The sequence below is a fragment of the Narcine bancroftii genome, chromosome 10 (genome assembly GCF_036971445.1).
Source record: "Narcine bancroftii isolate sNarBan1 chromosome 10, sNarBan1.hap1, whole genome shotgun sequence".
NCBI classification, from domain to species: domain Eukaryota; kingdom Metazoa; phylum Chordata; class Chondrichthyes; order Torpediniformes; family Narcinidae; genus Narcine; species Narcine bancroftii.
The window spans coordinates 26533543-26553597 of NC_091478.1; the positions used below are offsets into that span (position 1 = coordinate 26533543).

Below are 20055 nucleotides of genomic sequence, written 5' to 3' on the forward strand. Positions count from 1 at the left end.
AACATCCTCTTCACAGCCACTGCTCTTCAAACCAGGACCATAAATTGGTTGTTGCAATGATCAAGTAAGCGAATGCTGATGCCAAACAATACCCTTGTCCCCCAGAGATGCACCTGTCAAGGTGGTTACTTACTGGGTTGTCAGGCCTCAGTTTTTTGGAGGGCGGTCCACCATCCTCAGGGTGCAGCATGTAGTACAAGCGAACCTTGTTGGCATGCTTCTTGCTCTGCCGAAATAAAATTGCCACGAAGGGTTAAGAGTCCAAATTGGGCTTTACACACATCCCCATCACTTCCAAAGTTTGATCCTTGCCAGGGGAAGGAACTTGGGACATTTTACATGCACACGGAATTCCAGAGAGACCTCAGAGAGTGGAGGGAATATGGAGCACCTTCAGGAAGAGGTAGTATCAACACCATGCTGGAGAAACTCAGCAGGTCAAACAGCGTACTTTATATAGCAAAAATAAAGATGCAGAACCAACGTTTTGGGCTTGAGTCCTTCATTCTTTCTTTCTTTGGCTTGGCTTCGCGGACGAAGATTTATGGAGGGGGTAAAAAGTCCACGTCAGCTGCAGGCTCGTTTGTGGCTGACCAGTCCGATGCGGGACAGGCAGACACGATTGCAGCGGTTGCAAGGGAAAATTGGTTGGTTGGGGTTGGGTGTTGGGTTTTTCCTCCTTTGCCTTTTGTCAGTGAGGTGGGCTCTGCGGTCTTCTTCAAAGGAGGCTGCTGCCCGCCAAACTGTGAGGCGCCAAGATGCACGGTTTGAGGCGTTATCAGCCCACTGGCGGTGGTCAATGTGGCAGGCACCAAGAGATTTCTTTAGGCAGTCCTTGTACCTTTTCTTTGGTGCACCTCTGTCACGGTGGCCAGTGGAGAGCTCGCCATATAATACGATCTTGGGAAGGCGATGGTCCTCCATTCTGGAGACGTGACCCATCCAGCGCAGCTGGATCTTCAGCAGCGTGGACTCGATGCTGTCGACCTCTGCCATCTCGAGTACCTCGACGTTAGGGGTGTGAGCGCTCCAATGGATGTTGAGGATGGAGCGGAGACAACGCTGGTGGAAGCGTTCTAGGAGCCGTAGGTGGTGCCGGTAGAGGACCCATGATTCGGAGCCGAACAGGAGTGTGGGTATGACAACGGCTCTGTATACGCTTATCTTTGTGAGGTTTTTCAGTTGGTTGTTTTTCCAGACTCTTTTGTGTAGTCTTCCAAAGGCGCTATTTGCCTTGGCGAGTCTGTTGTCTATCTCATTGTCGATCCTTGCATCTGATGAAATGGTGCAGCCGAGATAGGTAAACTGGTTGACCGTTTTGAGTTTTGTGTGCCCGATGGAGATGTGGGGGGGCTGGTAGTCATGGTGGGGAGCTGGCTGATGGAGGACCTCAGTTTTCTTCAGGCTGACTTCCAGGCCAAACATTTTGGCAGTTTCCGCAAAGCAGGACGTCAAGCGCTGAAGAGCTGGCTCTGAATGGGCAACTAAAGCGGCATCATCTGCAAAGAGTAGTTCACGGACAAGTTTCTCTTGTGTCTTGGTGTGAGCTTGCAGGCGCCTCAGATTGAAGAGACTGCCATCCGTGCGGTACCGGATGTAAACAGCGTCTTCATTGTTGGGGTCTTTCATGGCTTGGTTCAGCATCATGCTGAAGAAGATTGAAAAGAGGGTTGGTGCGAGAACACAGCCTTGCTTCACGCCATTGTTAATGGAGAAGGGTTCAGAGAGCTCATTGCTGTATAAATAAAGCAAAAATAAAGATGCAGAACCAACGTTTTGGGCTTGAGTCCTTCATTAGAGTATGAGTAAAATGTAAGCAGGCGCCTGAACAAAATCTTCTATTTTATGTTGCGAAGAGAGTGGAGGGCAGAGCATTCAGAGGAGGTGAGATTGGAATAAGAGTGGGGATTGGTGAAGTTGAGATGGTTGATGTCTTGGTGGCAATAGGAAATAAAAAGATCCAGAGTGGGCAGCTGGCCAGGACAAGGTGTCCAAGAAGAGGAAGAAGAAGAGATGATATCGATGAGTTTGGGGAGGTTGGACACACAGAAGAGGGAAAAAGGAGCAGAGGGTCACACTGAGAGTCTGAGGTGAGGATTGGTTTAAGATTATTTGTCACAAAAATACCCAGTACAGTGAGCAAGGTTCTTCAGTGAGCAGCCTAACAAGTTATCTCTAATATTCGTACAGCTGTGTAAAGAGCACACTTACAGAATATAAAGAGCACAGGATTATAATGAAAAGGTAGATCAATTAGCGTCAAGCAACGTGCCAGCTCTTTTGTGGGGTTCATTCAAGAGCCTGATGGCTGTGGGGAAGAAATTGTCTTTAATCTTGCTGTGGCGTGATTTAAAACATAAATATTCTCCCTAATGGGAGGAGGGAGAAGAGAGTGTTTCCAGGGTGTAATGGGCCCTTCAGTGTGTCAGTGTCTGGAATACATTTCTGGGAGTGGGGGTGGAGGCTGGTGTAACAGGAATATTCAAAGAATTCTTAGATGGGCATGTGAATTTAAGAAAAATAGGTTATGGATGTGAGGTAGGGAAGGATTAGATTGATGTTGGGTAGGTTTACATAGGTCAGCACAACATCGTGGACCAAAGGGCCTGTTCTGTGCTGTAATGATCTATGTTGTGGGGTTCATTCAGGATCCTGATAGCTACAGGGAAGAAACTTGGTGTGTGCTTTTACTCTCTTAAGTTTTAACTTGGAGCAGTGTATGCACACAGTTGATAGAACACTCCTGGCCTTCTGTGATACCCAGCAGGTGGCATGCATTTTGGCAAAGAACATTCCCAGTGTTTCCTGGACTTTCCTTTGTCCTGTCCACACTAAGGTTGCTACTCTTGCATCATTTTACAGGCCTTTCAACCTCCTCTTTGTACGATGACTCATCATTGTTGCTGATAGGTTCCCAAACCCACTAGGAATCAGCTGGAATCTCCAGCAATGGGGCCTCTTCCTTCTAGTTCCTGCTGCTCAATGCGATGAAGAATTTCTGCCTCCTGCAGAAACAGCCTATGCCATCCTTCCTCCCTGACCCAACGCAAGGACATTGCTCATCAACTGCAGGCCCCCAGCCCTGCTCCAGTACAGCAGGCTGCTCAAGAAACATGTGCAGAGATGGGGAATCTGTTAACTGTGTGCATAACAGAGTCAGACTGCACAGAACAGGCTCTTCATCCCAACTTGTTCATGTCAGCATCCTCAGCTAGTCCCATTTGCTGCATGACTCCATGTTCTAGTTCATTATCATCTCATTGTACACATATAACTAGAAGAAACAGCTTCCCTCCAGACCATGGTTCATGCACAAAAACACACAAATCACAGTACATAGCGATCATGTAAATGATCAAAATAATATATATAAATATTTGGGATGATTTTCACAGTTTCGAGATACTGATCACAAATCTCACAGCCTGCGGGAAGAAGCTATTTCCAGGCCTGGTAGTCCTAATTGAGTTGCTCCTGTACCTCTTTCTTGATAGTAGTGGGTTGAAGAAAATGTGTGGTTGAAGATAATGTGTGTTTGGTAGAAAAGATCTATAACTAATTGAGACAATACTCTTAGTTAATGTCATCTATAGAGTGTCAGTGATCCACTTAGCTGCTTTAGTGATCTTCTGTATAGACCTCTGGTCCAATGCTTTGCAGTTACCATACTACACGATGATGCAACCAGACAAGGCACTCTCAATAGTTGTCAAGTTGGGGGTGGGGGGGGGGGGGAAGAAAGTAGCCTCGCGCTCCTCAGGAAGCGTAGGCACTGCTGACTCTTCCAGACTAATGAGGTGCTATGGGTCCAGGATAGGTCATCCCTTCTCTGTACGCCAAGGAACTTTCTGCTCTCCACAACAGGTCCATTGATGTGCAGTGGAGAATGGTCGACCTTCATCCTCTTTAAGTCCACAATCATCTCCTTTGTCTTGTCCATGTTGAGATTCAGGTTGTTGTTCTTGCACCATTTTACAAGCCTTTCAACCTTCTTTCCGTAAGCCGACTCATCATTGAGCTGATGAGGCCAACTACTGTTGTGTCATCCACATGTTTGATGATTCTGTGCCTACTTGCCTGCTCGCTCAACTGGAAAAAGAAAAACATTTGGACAGATAAGTGGATCGGAAGGGTTCAGCGACAAATGGATCAGATGCAGGAAAGTGCATCACCTTATTTGCCATGGACAAGTTGGGTCAAAGGGCCTGATCCATGCTGTGTGGCTCCATTTCCCCCATCATCAATGCTGGCAAATGGGGTTAGAATGGAAGGGAAGAAGGACTTGTTCCGTGCCATGTGGTTCCATGACACCCATCATCAAAGGTGGAAAATAGGGGTAGTATGGATGGGCTGAGGGGCCTGCTTCTATGCTCTGTGGTTCCAAGACGAAGGGATTGCACATTGCACTCACTGGGCATGGTGAAGGCGGGTGGGGGGGGGGTGGCGGAAAAGGTTCAGAAACTTTTCTTACCTCATAATGGGCCACCCTCTGGGATTCAGAAATGAGCTGTGCGTTGCAGGTGTTACAATAGCTGTCGGTGAACAACTCAAGGGACCCTGTGCCTGCAGACTTCATCTGTAAAAGAGAAAGGAGAATCAGATCAGGTTTATTGTCATGAACATGTCACAAAACTTCTTGTTTGGCAGCAGCAGCATTGTTTTTTTTACAGATTACATTTCTATAAATAATTAGTGTGAAAGAAAAGAAAAATTAAGGCAGTGTCTGTGGTTCACAAGTCTGATGGCAGAGGGTAAGAGGCTGTTTTTGAACCATTGGGTGTTTATCTTCATGCTCCTGTACCTCCTTCCTGGTGGTAGCATTGAGAAAAGAGCATGGCCCAGGTGGTAGAGGTACTTTCTTAAGACACCACCTCTTGTAGTTGTCCTTAATGGAGTGATTTATGCCCATGTTGTCGCTGGCTGAGTTTGCAACCCTCTGTAGCCTTTTCCTGTCCTATGCATTGGCACCTCCATACCAGGAAGTGTTGCAACCAGTCATTGTCACCACGCTCCACTTAGCCCTCACTCACCTGGAAAATAAAGACTCGTATGTTCGAAGGCTGTTCATAGACTTCAGCTCAGCATTCAACACAATCATAACACAGCACCTGATTAAGAAGTTGAACCTGTTGGGCCTAAACACCTTTCTATGTAACTGGATCCTTGACTTCCTGACTGGCAATCCAGATCGAAAACAGCATGTCCAACACCATTACACTGAACACAGGGACCCACCCCCCTCCCCCTCCCCCTCCCCCCCCACCGCCCCCCAGGGCTGTGTGCTCAGTCCCCTGCTGTTTATCCTGCTGACCCATGACTGTGCAGCAAGATATGGTTCTAATCACATCAAATTCACTGATGACACGACCGTGGTATGGCTCTTCAGCAAGAACGATGAGTCAACTAATAGAAAGGAGGTGCAATAACTAATGGACTGGTGTAGAGACAACAGCCTACATCTGAACGTCAACAAGACAAAGGAGATGATGAATGACTTCAGGAGAGCCCGGGGAGGGCAATAGCTCCACCATCAAGATAGTCAAGAGCACCAAATTCTTTGGCGTGCACCTGGCAGAGGATCTCTCCTAGTCCCCCAACACCAGATTCATTGCCAAGAAGGCCCAACAACACCTTTAGTTCCTGGGGATGTTGAGGGAAGTTCAACTTCCACCCTTCACCCTCACTACATTCTACAGGGATGCATTGAGAGCATCCTACATAAGTGCATCACTGCCTGGTTTGGGAACTGTACCATCTCAGAATGCAAGTCCCTGCGGTGATTGTAAAGACGGCTGAGGGGATTATTGGGATCTCTCTCCCTCCCATGAGGACATTTATAATGGCTGTTGTTTGCAGAAAGCCATAAACATTGTGAGCGACTCCACACACCCCTCCCGCAATCTGTTCTCCCCCCTGACATCTGGAGACGTACCGAAGCGTTCAGGCCCTCACAACCAGATTACAAAACAGCTTTTCCCTCCAAATCATTGGACACAGGGCTAGCATATATAACATGATATTTAATGTGATGTGTTATTTATAAAAATTATTTCTGAGGTAATTTATCCATGTAAATAACTAGCTCTATGGTCCAGAGAATTACTATCTCATTTTCACTGTACTCTGCAAGGTTTATGGTGTGAACAATAAATAAACATGACAATGCAAATGCTCTTCACGGTACCACCTATAGAAATTTACAGGAGTCTTTGGCGACATACCAAATCTCATCAAACCCCTAATGAAATCTAGGTGATGGCTAGCCTTCTTTATGATTGCAGAAGGGCGAAGGCTGAGAAACATTACTCCAGGTCAGTTAAATAATCTGTGGGAAGAGGACCTTGCCTGCAGTGGAGGCCCAATGATTGTTCACACTCAGGGGAAGCTGACCTTGACTACCCACCACTGTGGGTACAGTGTGATTTCAATAACTGGACTTCGGTGATGATCCAATTTTCTGAACCTTTGGGTGTGATTCTTCATTAATATCTAGACATTTCTTTTATTTCACTCTCTTTATCTGTTACAGAGTGCACTCATGAACTGGGCAGATAACCTGGGTGAGATTGGAGGGAGTGAGGTCACATACATACTTCAGATCCAACCACAAACCTTACCAATATTCCTGGAGTTCCCAAACCTGGCTCAAGCACACAATTCTGACCCCAGCCCCACTGTTTCTATGGACCCATGGCTCTCCAGATCTCTGGCTCTACAGAATCCTCCGCTCTCCGGGCACCCGGTTGTGCTCTGGACCCATAGCTTTCTGGAACCTTGGCTCTCTCATCCCTGGCTCTCCGAACCCTTCTCACTGTACCAGGTGTCAGACAAATTATATCTGTCAGGATTGTCAAATCCTGTATGTGAATTATTGGACTTTACTTCCCTGGGCCATAATAAAAGCTCCTCTCTTTCACATTTTTCCCAATTCTGGAACGCTTGCAGAGAGCGAGACGGTCAGGATTCCCAACTCTGCCTGATACATTGATATAAAAGCACAAGAAAATCCAATCTTTGCAAATGCCTTGCCCAGTAAGTGGTGAGAATGTTGGGTCCACTCTCAGTGAGAGATGTGGGGGTAGATGGTTTGAGATGAGGATGGAGAGGCAGAGGGAGAATGGGGCACCGAGAGACTAAGATGGGGAACAAAGTGGGGAGGTAGGTTCCAATGAAGCAGAAACATAAGCATAAAGAAGGGCACTGGTGCAGCTAGTAGGGTTGCTGCCTCACAGTTACAGACCTCCAGGTTCGATCCCGACCTCAGTTGCTGTCTGTGTGGAGACTGCAGGATCCTCATTATTGACTAGGTTTCCCTCTGGTGCTCTGGTTTCTGCTCACATCTCAAGGATGGGGGTTAGGAGATTAATTGACCATTATAAATTGCCCCCAATGGGAGGAGTTGATGGGAACATGGGAGAGAATAAAATTGGATGTGCATAGAGATTGTTGGTCAGCACAAAGTCTGTGGGCTGAAGGGCCTGTTTCTGCATTTTATCTCTCTGCTATTCTATGGAATGAATGGTCCTAATCATCCATTTTTGTACAGCATATCATCCGCCACCCCCCCCCCCCCCCGCCACCCCTTGTAATCTGTGGATGTGGCTCTAAACAGATGCTAAATAGAGGCCTTGCTTAAAATTGTACTGTGTTAAGTTTATTATCATCTGATTGTACATAGACAACCTGACGAAACAGTGTTCTCCGGTCCTCGGTGCAAAACATCCAGACATAACACACACACAGGCAAATCATACATATACAGGACAAGTATTCATGTATACAAATAAATAAATATATATTGTTTTGTGAATATGGGAGTTATGGATGGTTAGTACAAACAGTTCCTTTGGTGGCTCAGCATTCTCACTGCCTGTGGGAAGAAGCTGTTCTTCAGCCTGGTGGCGCTGACTCTGATCCTCCTGCATCTCTTCCCCAACGGGAGCAGCTAAAAGATGCTGTGTGTGGGGTGGTAAGGGTCCTTAACAATTTGATGGTGGCCATTGACTTGCCCACTTCAGTCTCCTCAGGAAGTGCAGTCCCTTTTGCGCCTCCAGACAAGTGAGGAGATGTTGTGTGTCCTAGTTAAGTGGACTCCAAGGAACGGTGCTCTTTACTTTCTTCATTACAGAGATGTTGATGTGTAGTGGAGGGTGGTCAATCCTGGTCCTCCCGAAGTCCGCGATCATCTCCTTCATCTTGTAGATGTTGAGACTTGGGGTTGTTCCTCTTGCACCATTTCACGAGGTTTCCCACCCCTTCTCTGTACTGTGAATCATTGCTGTTGCTGACGAGGCCCAATTATGGTTGTATCCTCTGCAAATTTGGTGACACTTTTGGAAATGGATCTGGCAATGCAGTCAAAGGTCAGTCGCCGGAATAGGAGTGAGCTGAGGTGCACCGGTGCTCAGTGTGACAGTACTCCACATTCTGCTACTGGCCCGGACAGACTGTGCTCCAGAATCCAGTGACAGAGATTGGTGTTGAGCCCCAGAAAGACAGCTTCTCCATCAGCCTCTAGGGGATGATCGTATTGGACGCTAAGTTGAAGGCCTACAAGGCGGCATTCTTCAAGCTATAGCATTGTCAGAGGAACAGTTCCCCTCTCTGATGCTGAGGCACCTCAGAGTCACACAGTGTGGAAGCAGGCCTTTTCACCCACTTGCCCATGCCAAACAAAATGTCCCACCTGCACGCTACCTGCATTTGGTCCATATCCCTCTAAACCCATTCTATCCACTGCTGTTCCTATCCGTAAGAATCAGTCTCATTGTTTCTTTAATATTTTAATGGCATCTACCTCAACACCTCAGGCAGCACATTCCAATGACCCACCACCATAACATAGCCATAATAAAAGCTCCTCTCTTTCACATTTTTCCCAATTCTGGAACGCTTGCAGAGAGCGAGACGGTCAGGATTCCCAACTCTGCCTGATACATTGATATAAAAGCACAAGAAAATCCAATCTTTGCAAATGCCTTGCCCAGAAAGTGGTGAGAATGTTGGGTCCGCTCTCAGTGAGAGATGTGGGGGTAGATGGTTTGAGATGAGGATGGAGAGGCAGAGGGAGAAGGGGGCACCGAGAGACTAAGATGGGGAACGAAGTGGGGGGTAGGTTCCAATGAAGCAGAAACATAAAGTAAAAACATTACCCCCCCTCCCCCAAGGTTCCTGTTAAATCTCTCCCCCCCCCCTCCATTTTAAACCCATGACCTCTGGTTACCAATTCTTTTATTCTGGGCAATAGACTCTCTACATTCAACTGATCTGATCCCCTCATGATTTTGTACACCTCTATGAGATCACCCTACACTCCAAGGAATAAAGTCCAAGTTTGCCAGAGTCCTGGCAACATCTTCATAAATCTCCTCTCCACCTTCTCAAGCTTGATGACATCTTTCCCGTAGCATGGTGACCAAAACTGAACACAATACCCCAAATGGGATCTCACCAACATCTTGTATGTCTGCAACATCCATATGCTATGTCACTTTCAAGGTACTAAGTACCTGTACTCCTAGAACTTTCTGCTCAACAATACTCCCCATTCTCTGTGTCGATCCTGTCCATGTTACACTTCAAAATTGAACTGGGTCAATTGTAGCTCAGATTTCCAACTCAGCAGAGATTTGGGTACAAGTTCTGGTGCCTTCAATCTGGGAGGTTCACTTCATTTGAACACGTGTTACCCTGAATGCTACTACAGGTATTTAGAGCCCCCTTTTTTTGGAAGATATATAAATCCATCAGTACAAAATATGAAATAATAACCTGCTTTCAGAAAGGAGGGTCAGGAATAAACTACTGAGCTCCATCCACTGGGAGAATATTTTACTGATGGTAACACACTCTCACACACACATACATGGAAAATTGTCCTAGTAGTAAAACACAGATTCAAACAAGCACATATGAAGACACCATCATGTAGAACCCTGAGATTCTGGTTTCTGCAGGCAAGGCAGAATTATCACTTATTGGTAGTGCAACAAAAAAAATTGTACACAACATATACACATAAATAAATAAAGAACTGTAAACAGATAACGAACATAAACAAATTTACTGCGCAACACAGATTTTTTTAAAGCACAAGAGCCCTTAAATGAGTCTCTGATTAAGTTTGTTAGGAGTCTGAGGGTGGAGGGGTAGCAGCTGTTCCTGAACCTGGTGGTGTGAGTCTTGTGGTACCTAGACCTCTTTCCTGACGGCAGCAGCGAGAACAGAGCATGTGTGGGTGGCTGGATTTTTGATGATTGCAGCTGCTCTCTGACGGCAGTGTTCCCCGTAGATGTTCTCAAAAGTGGGGAGGGTTTTGCCTGTGATGTCCTGGGCTGTGTTCACTACCTTTTGGACACTATCTCTCTCTCTGTCGCACCTTAGCCTCTTACTCTTGAACAATAAAATCCCAGCCTCACCCAATAACCTGCTCTCTAGTCCTCATAACAACCTTGTGAATCTTTTCTGCATCTTTTCCAGCTTAATGACATCCATCCAACATCTGGGTGACCAGATCCGCGCATAATATTCCAAGTGTAGTCTCACCGACATCTTGTATAGCTGTAACGTGAACTGTGTTGGAAATATAAACAGAGAATCGTGAGAACTTTCAGCAAGGACAGTGTCACCAAACATGAAAAGGGAAATGATCCAGTTCAGGAACATTTTGCTTTTGGTTGTAGTTAGATTGGGCTGGAGGCAATTATTGACACGAACCTGCAGAGGAACCAATTTGGACAGGAGAAAAATACAGATCGATTTCTCAGTTCTCACATGTTTAATGAGTTTTTTTTTAAGATTAGGAATTAGAGACAAAACACAGATTTAAGGAGAAAGAGGCAAATACATATGCAAGGTCTGGAGGAAAGAGGCAAGGAACAAAAAATAAAAAAAATAAAGAACAAAGAAGAAGGGATAGAGTCAGATTTTCTGGAGAAATTGGTGAGGGTTGGAGTGAGGCACTCAAATTTGGAAATATTAGAGTCTCTAAGGAACCAACAGGAACCGAGGAGACTCCTGGGGTAAACGAGAGAGATCAAACATTGGGGAAAGGAGAGAAAAAGGTAGAATGGTAGAAAAGTGGTAAAGATAGAGAGGCAGAGAAAGAAGGAATGGAAGAGAGAGGGAGAGGAAAATAGAGAGAATGAGAAGAGTGAATAGAACATTACAGAAACAGGCCCCTTCAGCCCTTTTAGTCTGCGCCGAACCATTTTTTTTTGCCTAGTCCCACTGACCTGCACCCAGTCCATAGCCCTCCATACCTCTCCCATCCATAAACCAGTCTAAATTCTTAAATACATCCAATGACTTGGCCTCCACAACCACCTGTGGTTACAAATTCCACAGATTCACTAAAGAAATTCCTCGGCATCTCTGTTCTCAGCAGATGCCCTTCAATCCTGAATTTGTGTCCTCTTGTCCTAGACTCTACCAGCATGGGAAACAAACTTTCCACATCTACTCTGCCCACTCCTTTCATTGTTCAAAAATTTTCAATGAGATTCCCCCTCATTCTCTTAAATTCCAATGAGTACAGGAAAAGAAAGAAAATAGAAAAAAGTGTGAGGAAACAAGAGAAAAAATTCAGAGTGAGGGAGAAAGAGAAAAAACAGAATGAGAAAGAGTATACGTGAGGAAAAAATGAAAGAGAAAAACAGGGGGAGGAAGAAAGCAAAAGGACATAGATAAAGAGAAACAGGATAGAAAGAGAGGAAGAAGAGAAAGTGATAGAGAGAATGGGAGAGAGAAGGAGAATGTGACAGTGAGGGAGAAAGAGAGTCAGAGATAGACAGGAGAGACGGTGGAAGACAACGAGAGAAGTAAACACACAGCCAGCAGTAATGGGCTCAGTACAGACATCACACTGAGGATGTCCTGATGAGTGGCTTTCAGAGTCTGGCTGAGTCATATGGCCCTTTTGTTCAGTGTGGAGACTGGGTGCTGGGATTTGAGAAGAGGTCTGACCCCAGGTCTGAACAGAGCTCGGCTTGATCGAGAACAGAAACATATATGCCACCATTGTGAAATGGTTATTGTGGCGGTAACCCTTCAGCTGCTCTGCTGTGGCTAAAACAGAGAAACCACCAAGGTTTCCAGAAATAAAAGGGTTATCACATGGGGAGCATTTTACAGTTTTGGCCTGTACTCATTGGCATTTAGGAGAATGAAGGGGAATCTCATTGAAAAATTTTGAATGTTGAAAGGCGTAGACAGAGTAGATGTAGAAAGGTTGTTTCCCATGGTGGGAGAGTCCAGGACAAGAGGCCACAACTTAAAGATTGAAGGGCGTCCACTTAGAACAGAGATGCCTGTGGAGGAATTTCTTTAGGCAGAGGATGGTGAATCTGTGGAATTTGTAACCATGGGCAGTTGTGGAGGCCAAGTCATTGGGTATATTTAAGACTAAGATTGATAGGTTTTTGATTAGCCAGGGCATCAAAGGTTATGGGGGGAAGGCCGTGGAGTGGGGCTGAGCGGGAAAGTGGATCAGCTCATGATTAAATGGCAGGGCAGGCTTTTAAAAAAAAATGTTATTTATTTAAGAAAATCGTTAATAGAAAAACAATATACAATCCAATACAAGTAATTTTATATAATTATATATATATATAAAAATTAAAAGCATAGACACAAAGAAATTAAAAAAATTATACCCCTCCCACCCCCCTACCCCATCAGCCAGCTCTTAAGGAGAGCTAAAAAAAAAAGAAAAATATATAATACATCAAAGTACATCAACTAAATGCATATATTCCAAATACGGTAAACCCTTATTGACAAAAAAAATTATGCAAATTACATGTAATTTTTCCCATAACAATACAAACTTTCAATTCATTATGCCATCGCGTTATATTAATCACTGTTATCTTTCCATGTACTTGCTACGCATTTTCAAGCTACAGACAGTACTAAACGTACAAATGCAATTTGAAAATTTATCCAGCCCTAATCCCTTTAAAGGAACCATATGACCCATTAAAAAATAGATGGATCTAATGGTAACTTAATGTTATATAATTTTTCCAAAATTACCCTAATTTCTTCCCAAAATGGTTGTACATAAACACAAAACTAAACAGCATGTAAAAAGGTACCAGTACATACACCACATCTAAAACAAGAATCCGAGTTACTAAAACCATATTTTTTCAATTTCTCTGGAGTTAAGTATAACTGATGTAAAAAATTATAATTAACCATTCCATATAATCGTCAATTTAGTTACACTGCCGTAGCACATATCTGCCCAATAATCTTCAGGAAAAACAAAAGCTAAATAATTTCCCCACTTAAGCTTAGACTTGTCCCATTCCGGTTTATCCATATTGTCTTGTAACACTTGATACATAACAGAAATATATCCCTTCTTTGGTATAGAAGAAATCAAAGATTCAAATTCCATCAATACAAGTAAAGTCATCTCTCTACCATACATGTCTTTCACCAAAGCTCGAAGTTGATAATAAACAAACAAAGAATTTTCAGCAATTTCAAAACGTTCCCTCAATTGATTAAAGGAAAGAAACTGTCCTACAAAACAATCCTGCAATGTCTTTATAGCCTCAAAATCCCAATTCTTTAAATAATTATTAAATATTGAAAAAGGAATAAGCTGATTACTATATAATGGGGTTAAAATTGATAATTTACCTTTTGATCCTAAAATCTTATTTCTTTTAGTCCACACCTTTAATAAATGCTTTAATATCGACATATTATATTCCCACAACAAATTTATATTCCATCGATATATAAATTGATGCACTTCAATTTTAGAAATGTAAGCCATCTCAACTTTCGCCAAACTTGGGGATTGGTCCAAATCCATCAATCTACTAATAAATTTCAACTGGGCTACTTTATAATAATTTTGAAAATGAGGTAATTGAAGCCCACCTAATGCATACTTCCAAGTAAGTTTATATAATGCTACCCGCGATAATTTACCTTTCCATAAAAATTCTCTCATGGCTTTTTTTAAATCCTAAAAAATCCCTTTAAAAGAGGACATGGTATTGATTGAAATAAATATTGAATTCGAGGAAAAATATTCATCTTAATACAGTTAACTCGACTGATTAAACGGGAGACCTTTCCATTTATTAAATTTGCTTTAATCTTTCTTAGTAAAGGAACATAATTTAACATATAAAGATTTATGATCAGCATTTAGAATTATTCCAAAATATTTAATTTTATCAGACCATTTCAATTTTATAATATCTTTATATTCTGAATAATCTCCTTCTTCAACTGGCAAAATTTCTCTCCCAATTAACCTTATATCCAGATAATGTTCCATATTACAATAAACATTCCTGCAGATGCAGCAATGATCATTCTGGGTCTGTCAAATATATCAAAACATCATCTGCATACAAGTTAATCTTATATTCTTCATCCATAACTCTCATCCCTCTTATCTGTTCATTTTGTCTTATTGTTTGAGCTAACGGTTCAATAGCCAATGCAAACAAGGCAGGTGACAATGGACACCCTTGTCGAGTCGAACGCGTCAATTTGAACGGTAATGAAACTTGACCATTTGTCACCACCCTGGCAATTGGGTTTGTATATAAAGCTTTAACCCAACCAATGGCAGGGCAGGGTTGATGAATAGCCTATTTCTGCTCCAATGTCTTATGGTCTCAACACCTGGCTTCTGAACCCAACAGCAGGGCACACCCAAATCTAAACCACTGCTTCCAGTGTAACTGTGAAAGCACTTTCAAATCTGTCAGAGCTTACTCAAAGTCTGAGAACGCAATGCAACAAAAATCCAAAAATTCCACATTGCTTCCATCTCCGCACTTCTAATTACATGTTCATAACCACAATAACATTGGTCTGGCATTGATTCATCTGGAAGAGAGAGCCCAGGGGATCATTCCTCAGCCAGAGGGTGGTGAGAATGAGGATCTTGTTGCCACATCGAGTAACTGAACCACATAGGCTTAACAAGCTTGAGGGAGAGTGCTATAGATTCTAATGATAGCAACTATCTGAGCTAAAAAAAGGCACATATATTGTTATGGGCAGTAATTTAAAAGATCGTCCTGCAAAATCATGAATATAAAGTTCACATCACAGATGGTCCCAAACTGAGTCATTCCTCACAACCTTTTTCATCTTGTGTAAATTACAAAGAAAGAAACATGAAAGATGCAGGTGGTGTGACCTCAAGCAGACTACAAGGGACTTAGGCAGCACTGGTGGGTGGAAGGGGTCTGTCAACGTTTCAGGTTGGGTCCTTGTTAAAGGGATCACACCCAAGGCGCTGGCTGGCCATCTCTCCCTATGGGTGCTGCCTGACCTACTGAGACCCTCCAGCAGTTTGTGTTTGCTTTGCAAATTAGGGACCTGTCTGTTACAGTGATAAATTCACTGATTATCCAATGAGGAATCAGATTTCAATAGCAAGTAAGAACTGCGGCAGAACTGGTTTCAAGGGGAGTCTGAATAGAACCAGAGATCAGTCACAGCATGGGAAGAGCTTGTTCAGCCCTTTGAGTCTGTACTAGCAGTAATCATCCACTCTGCCCCCTCTTTCCATACCTGCTCAAATTCTTTCCTCTAATATATAAGAAGTATCCTTAAATCTCCCTCTTCTCCATTCCTGACCATACACTCCACTCGGCATTGCAGCCTATTTTCTCTTTTCTCATCTTCGGTCCATCTCGTTTCCCACCTCCACCAACAAGAACAGCTATCCACCTCCGAGCCGCAGCCCTTGTGCCTTTGAACACCCACCATCTCCGTCCCTGCAACACCCTCAGCTTTTCTTAACCAAACTCCCCCAAACCCGCAACCATTAATAAATCTCCCAGCACCTTGCACAAAGGCCTCAGCATCATTCCCAAAGTGTGCACCCAAGTCACAATCCTCGACTAGTTTCCAACCCAGCATCTTATAAATGTTTACACATCAATTACATTTAATTGCTTATTATCACAGGTCTTGTGTGCTACCCAGGCCAGTCAACGCATACTTAAATGCAGCAGGTAGTACAATAATAAAACAAGAGCAAGGAGCAGTGGTACAGTCAGTCAAAAAGTGCAGGTCTAATGTTACAGTAAGTCAGAATGCCAGTATAGTGTTAAAAGCCAAAGTAATTACCTCCTGCTTTTTGGAGCCTGCTCCTTCCCCTGACCCTTGACCCTGCCATTTTGTTCTGGCACCTGCCTATATTTTTTTTTCCATACTTTGATGAAGGGCTCAAGTCCAAAACGTTGGTTAAGCATCTTTATCTTTGCTGCTTAAAGTAGACTGTTTGATCTGCTGAGTTTCTCCAGCATGGTGTGATAACAGCGCAATGAAAGAGGGGAAAAGAGAGAGTGGCAGGGATGGGACAGGTACTTTAACGTGTTGGCAGCTCTTCCGAGACACCAGGAGGGACAGAGTCAATGATTTCCTTGCGCTATTCGCCTTTCTGCACGTACTGTAGCCACTTTCCGACGAACGGTAACCACATACCCCCAAGACTCTCTCCTCGAAGCCCCTTAAGAATTGCCCCCCTAGTTTAGATTTGCCCCTTCCCTTTCTTCCAATAATTTTTCAGTCTGAGATAGCCTTGATACCCATTGCTGATCCATAACGTCCACGAAGTCCCTCTGCTCTGTAGCCAGACAGAGATTGCCCACTCCCTGCTCAGGGGGCCTGGCGGTGAGATGCTAGTTTTCTGCTGGGGCGCTTCACCCAGCGAGAGTGGGTCACCGTTCACAACCGCGGCACCTTTAGGTGGAAGAGTTTCTTTAAATCCAATCAGTGTCTCAACACATTCGAACCAATCTTTCCCTCGTTCATTTTCCCCAGCGCTCAACGCTCCCACAATGAACACGCGCAACCAAAAGCCGCCGAAACGAATCGGTTGTCTTCAGATGTTCAATTGGAAATAAAGATAACAAGAGGGCGAGAGACGCATTTTGTTACAATGCACTTCTTCAATTAGTTTCACCCGGAACGTTGAGCGGAGACTGGTTTAGGACACTGAAACTCGCCTTACCTTCGCTTCGGTGGTCGGTGGGAAATGATCTCTTGCCTCTCCTTCTCCCTCTCTGTTTTGTTTCGTTCGCACCATGGGCAGGAGGGGTGGGGGGAATGAGGTGTGCTGTTGCTCGTCCGGGTCTGCGATGGACGATGCTTGCTTTCTCTCTCTCCCTTTCTCTCTAACACACAGCGCCTCCAACATTCAAGTGCAGAGGGAGGGAGAAGGGTTACGATTTATTTCCCTACGGGACCTTTACTACGGTGGGACCTTGCCTGGTTTCCAACCCTCCGCCCATGGTCCTTAACGCACACGTTCCAAAAATACCAATGTCCAGACGGGGAGCCATTCGGCCCATAGAGTTCTTGCAAGCGCTTTGTACAGCAATCCCCCTCGCTCTGATTGACCCTCGTTTTATTCCCCTGAGTTCATCCTCTCCAACCCGCCCCCAACTTTATCTCAAGTGCTCTAATTTTAAAAAAAAGCACTGGGAACTGAAAATGGGAGGATTCGGCCCTTCAGATCTGTCCACCTTTCATCAAGAACAAAGTTGATCATTTTTCCAATTGCATAATCCCCCCCCCCCCCCCATACCTCTTGATACTTCTGGAAATATTTATCCAGTTCCAAAGGTTACTTAGCATCTGAGGGAAGGCACACAGTACAGCACAGGAACAGGCCCTTTGGTCCCTCATGTCTCTGCTGACTACCATGCCAGCAAGACTCATCTTCGTTACAAATCACTTTGTCTCTTATCCTGAAATGATGATCCTCTCATTTCAGAACTCCAGCCAGGGGAAATATCCGCCCTGCATTCAGTCTGTTGAACACCCTCACAAAACACTCAGGAAGTGCAGAGGCCATTGATCCTTGGAGCTTGCTCCACCACTCAATCCTATCATGGCTGATCATGTGACCTCCTGCTTTCTCTCCAATCCAAAGAACTGGCTTCAACAATCCTCTGTGAGAGGGAGTTCCACCGTCACAATTATTTGAGTGAGGAAGTTTCTCCTCACCTCAGTCCTAAGTGGCTTCTCTGTTCTCTTTAGAGTGTGACCCCTTGTTCTGGACTTCCCCAACATGGTGAACATTCTTCCTGCATCAGTCTGTCAGAATTTTATACATTTTAATGAGATCCCTCTCATTCTCCTAATTTCCAATGAGTATAACCCTGGTCTAGAGTAAAACATGAAAGTTTTCAGATGCAATGATTGAAGTAAAAACACCAGTTTAACCCCGGTCTATCCAGTCTTTCTTCATACGTCAGTCCTGCCATCCCAGGAATTGGTCTGGTGAACCTTCTCTTGGGCAGACATTGAAACGTGAAGTCAAGACTCTGGGGAAACTCAGTATCTGTCTGTTGGGTTGTGGTTCTGATATCTGGAGTCCATTTCTCCAGAGCTGGCAGGGATTACTTCACCAATGTACTTATGTCCCACTCTCAACATCTGACATTTACCCTGGCTATTTAACCCTCTATTCTGCTCATCTTTGGCATGTGGGAAACCCATGCAGAGAAAGAATTATAAGGATGTTACTTAGACAGTGGGGGGGCCTTGTGTTTTAAGGATAAAGTGAAAAGGCTGGGACTTGGATTGTGGGTGACCTTACAGAGGTATATAAAATCATGAAGGGCATGGGTAAAGTGAATGCTCACAATGAACCTATGGGCACTCCCTCACTTTTTTTCGTTTTGCATTTAAATCTTGTCTTTATGAAATTGTAATCTTGCACCCAGTTCTGCACAATACAGCTGCCACAAAACAACAAATTTCATGAGGTTGAACCTGAGTCTCCAGAGCAGTGAGGTACCAGTTTGACTAACTGTGCAGACTTGTGGGAATGCTAGTGTTCTCTGGCACATAAACAGGCCCTTTGGCCCAACTTGTTCATCCTGACTAAGCACATTCCTCTGAACTTTCCCTGTCCATGTACCTGGCCTAATGTCTTTTCAGCATTACATTTACTAGCACCCTCTGGCAGCTCCTTCCACAATACCCACCACTCTCTGTCTGAATGAAATGTCCTTTAGATCCATGTTATTGGACGAGTCAATATTATTGACAGGAATGTGAAATTATGCACCAATAGACTTAAAGACTGTTTCTTCCACATTGCCATCAGTCTCCTGAATGAACCTCACAGCAGTGCTCTCAGAAGAACCCTTTTCACTGTATCAAGTATAATGTGACAGATAAACATACTTACAAGCCATATCTATGGAAGAAACAGAAACTCTGTCTACAGTTAAACTTCAAACAGTATCTGACCTCCTATATTGAGCATCCTTCACGTATACACACTGTTCACTTAATGAACTGTTAACCCTCCAAGCCATCAGACCAACTGGGCCTTGCTCTAGATCTGGGGCGGACTTTAAGGTCTGGTGGACCAGTGGGGGGGTCTTACTCTGTAAAACCCTCTGGAGCAACAGGCAGATAACAAAGAACACAGAACAATACACCACAAGAACAGGCCCTTCAGCCCACGTGTCTGTGCTGATCATGATGCCAATTTAGACTAATTCTATATGTCTCCACATGTTCCCTGTACCTCCATTTCTTTGCGTGTTCAAATGCCTCTTAAACACTGCTATTATATCTGCTTCCACCATTTCCCCTTTCAGTGTGTTCCAGGAACCCACCACTCTCTGTGTAAAATAAGTACCTTGTATATCTCCTTTAAGCTCTCTCCCTCTCACCTTCACCCTATGCCCGTTCATATTTGACATTTCCACCCTGTGATAAAAATGTTGACTATTTCCCCGGTCGATGCCTCTTTTACTTTTATTCACTTCCATCAAGTTAACTGCAGAGAAGACTCACCCATGCCTATACCAGTATCCTGACTGGTTGCATTACAGCCTGGTTTGGGAATTCAACTACCCAGAGAAAGTATCAAAAGATACAGGTCCATCATCGGCTCTGACCTCCCATCCACTGAATGCATCTATGTGAGATTCTGCCTCAAGAAACCAGCCAACATCACAAAAGATCCCCATTACCCTGGTCACAATCTCTTCTCACTGCTCCCTTCAGGCAGAAGGTACAGAAGCCTGAGGTCCAGAC

The 20055-nt window shown here is 44.2% G+C and overlaps 1 protein-coding gene across 5 annotated transcripts in view; it reads right to left on the reverse strand.

Moving 5' to 3' along the window:
* Positions 1–20055, reverse strand: part of LOC138744343 (zinc finger matrin-type protein 4) — a 196231-nt gene that overhangs the window by 160523 nt on the left and 15653 nt on the right. For 2 of the 5 annotated variants that reach the window (XM_069900327.1, XM_069900323.1), the window contains exons 1-3: positions 17006–17115; positions 4472–4576; positions 134–226 (exon numbers count right to left, since the gene is read on the reverse strand). In XM_069900327.1, the coding sequence (XP_069756428.1) occupies positions 134–226; positions 4472–4576; positions 17006–17080 (273 nt within the window). In that variant the 5' untranslated portion in view covers positions 17081–17115. Of the gene's footprint in view, positions 1–133; positions 227–4471; positions 4577–10450; positions 10573–17005; positions 17116–20055 lie in introns of those variants that run through there. The other 3 variants (XM_069900326.1, XM_069900324.1, XM_069900325.1) reach the window with 2 other exon arrangements.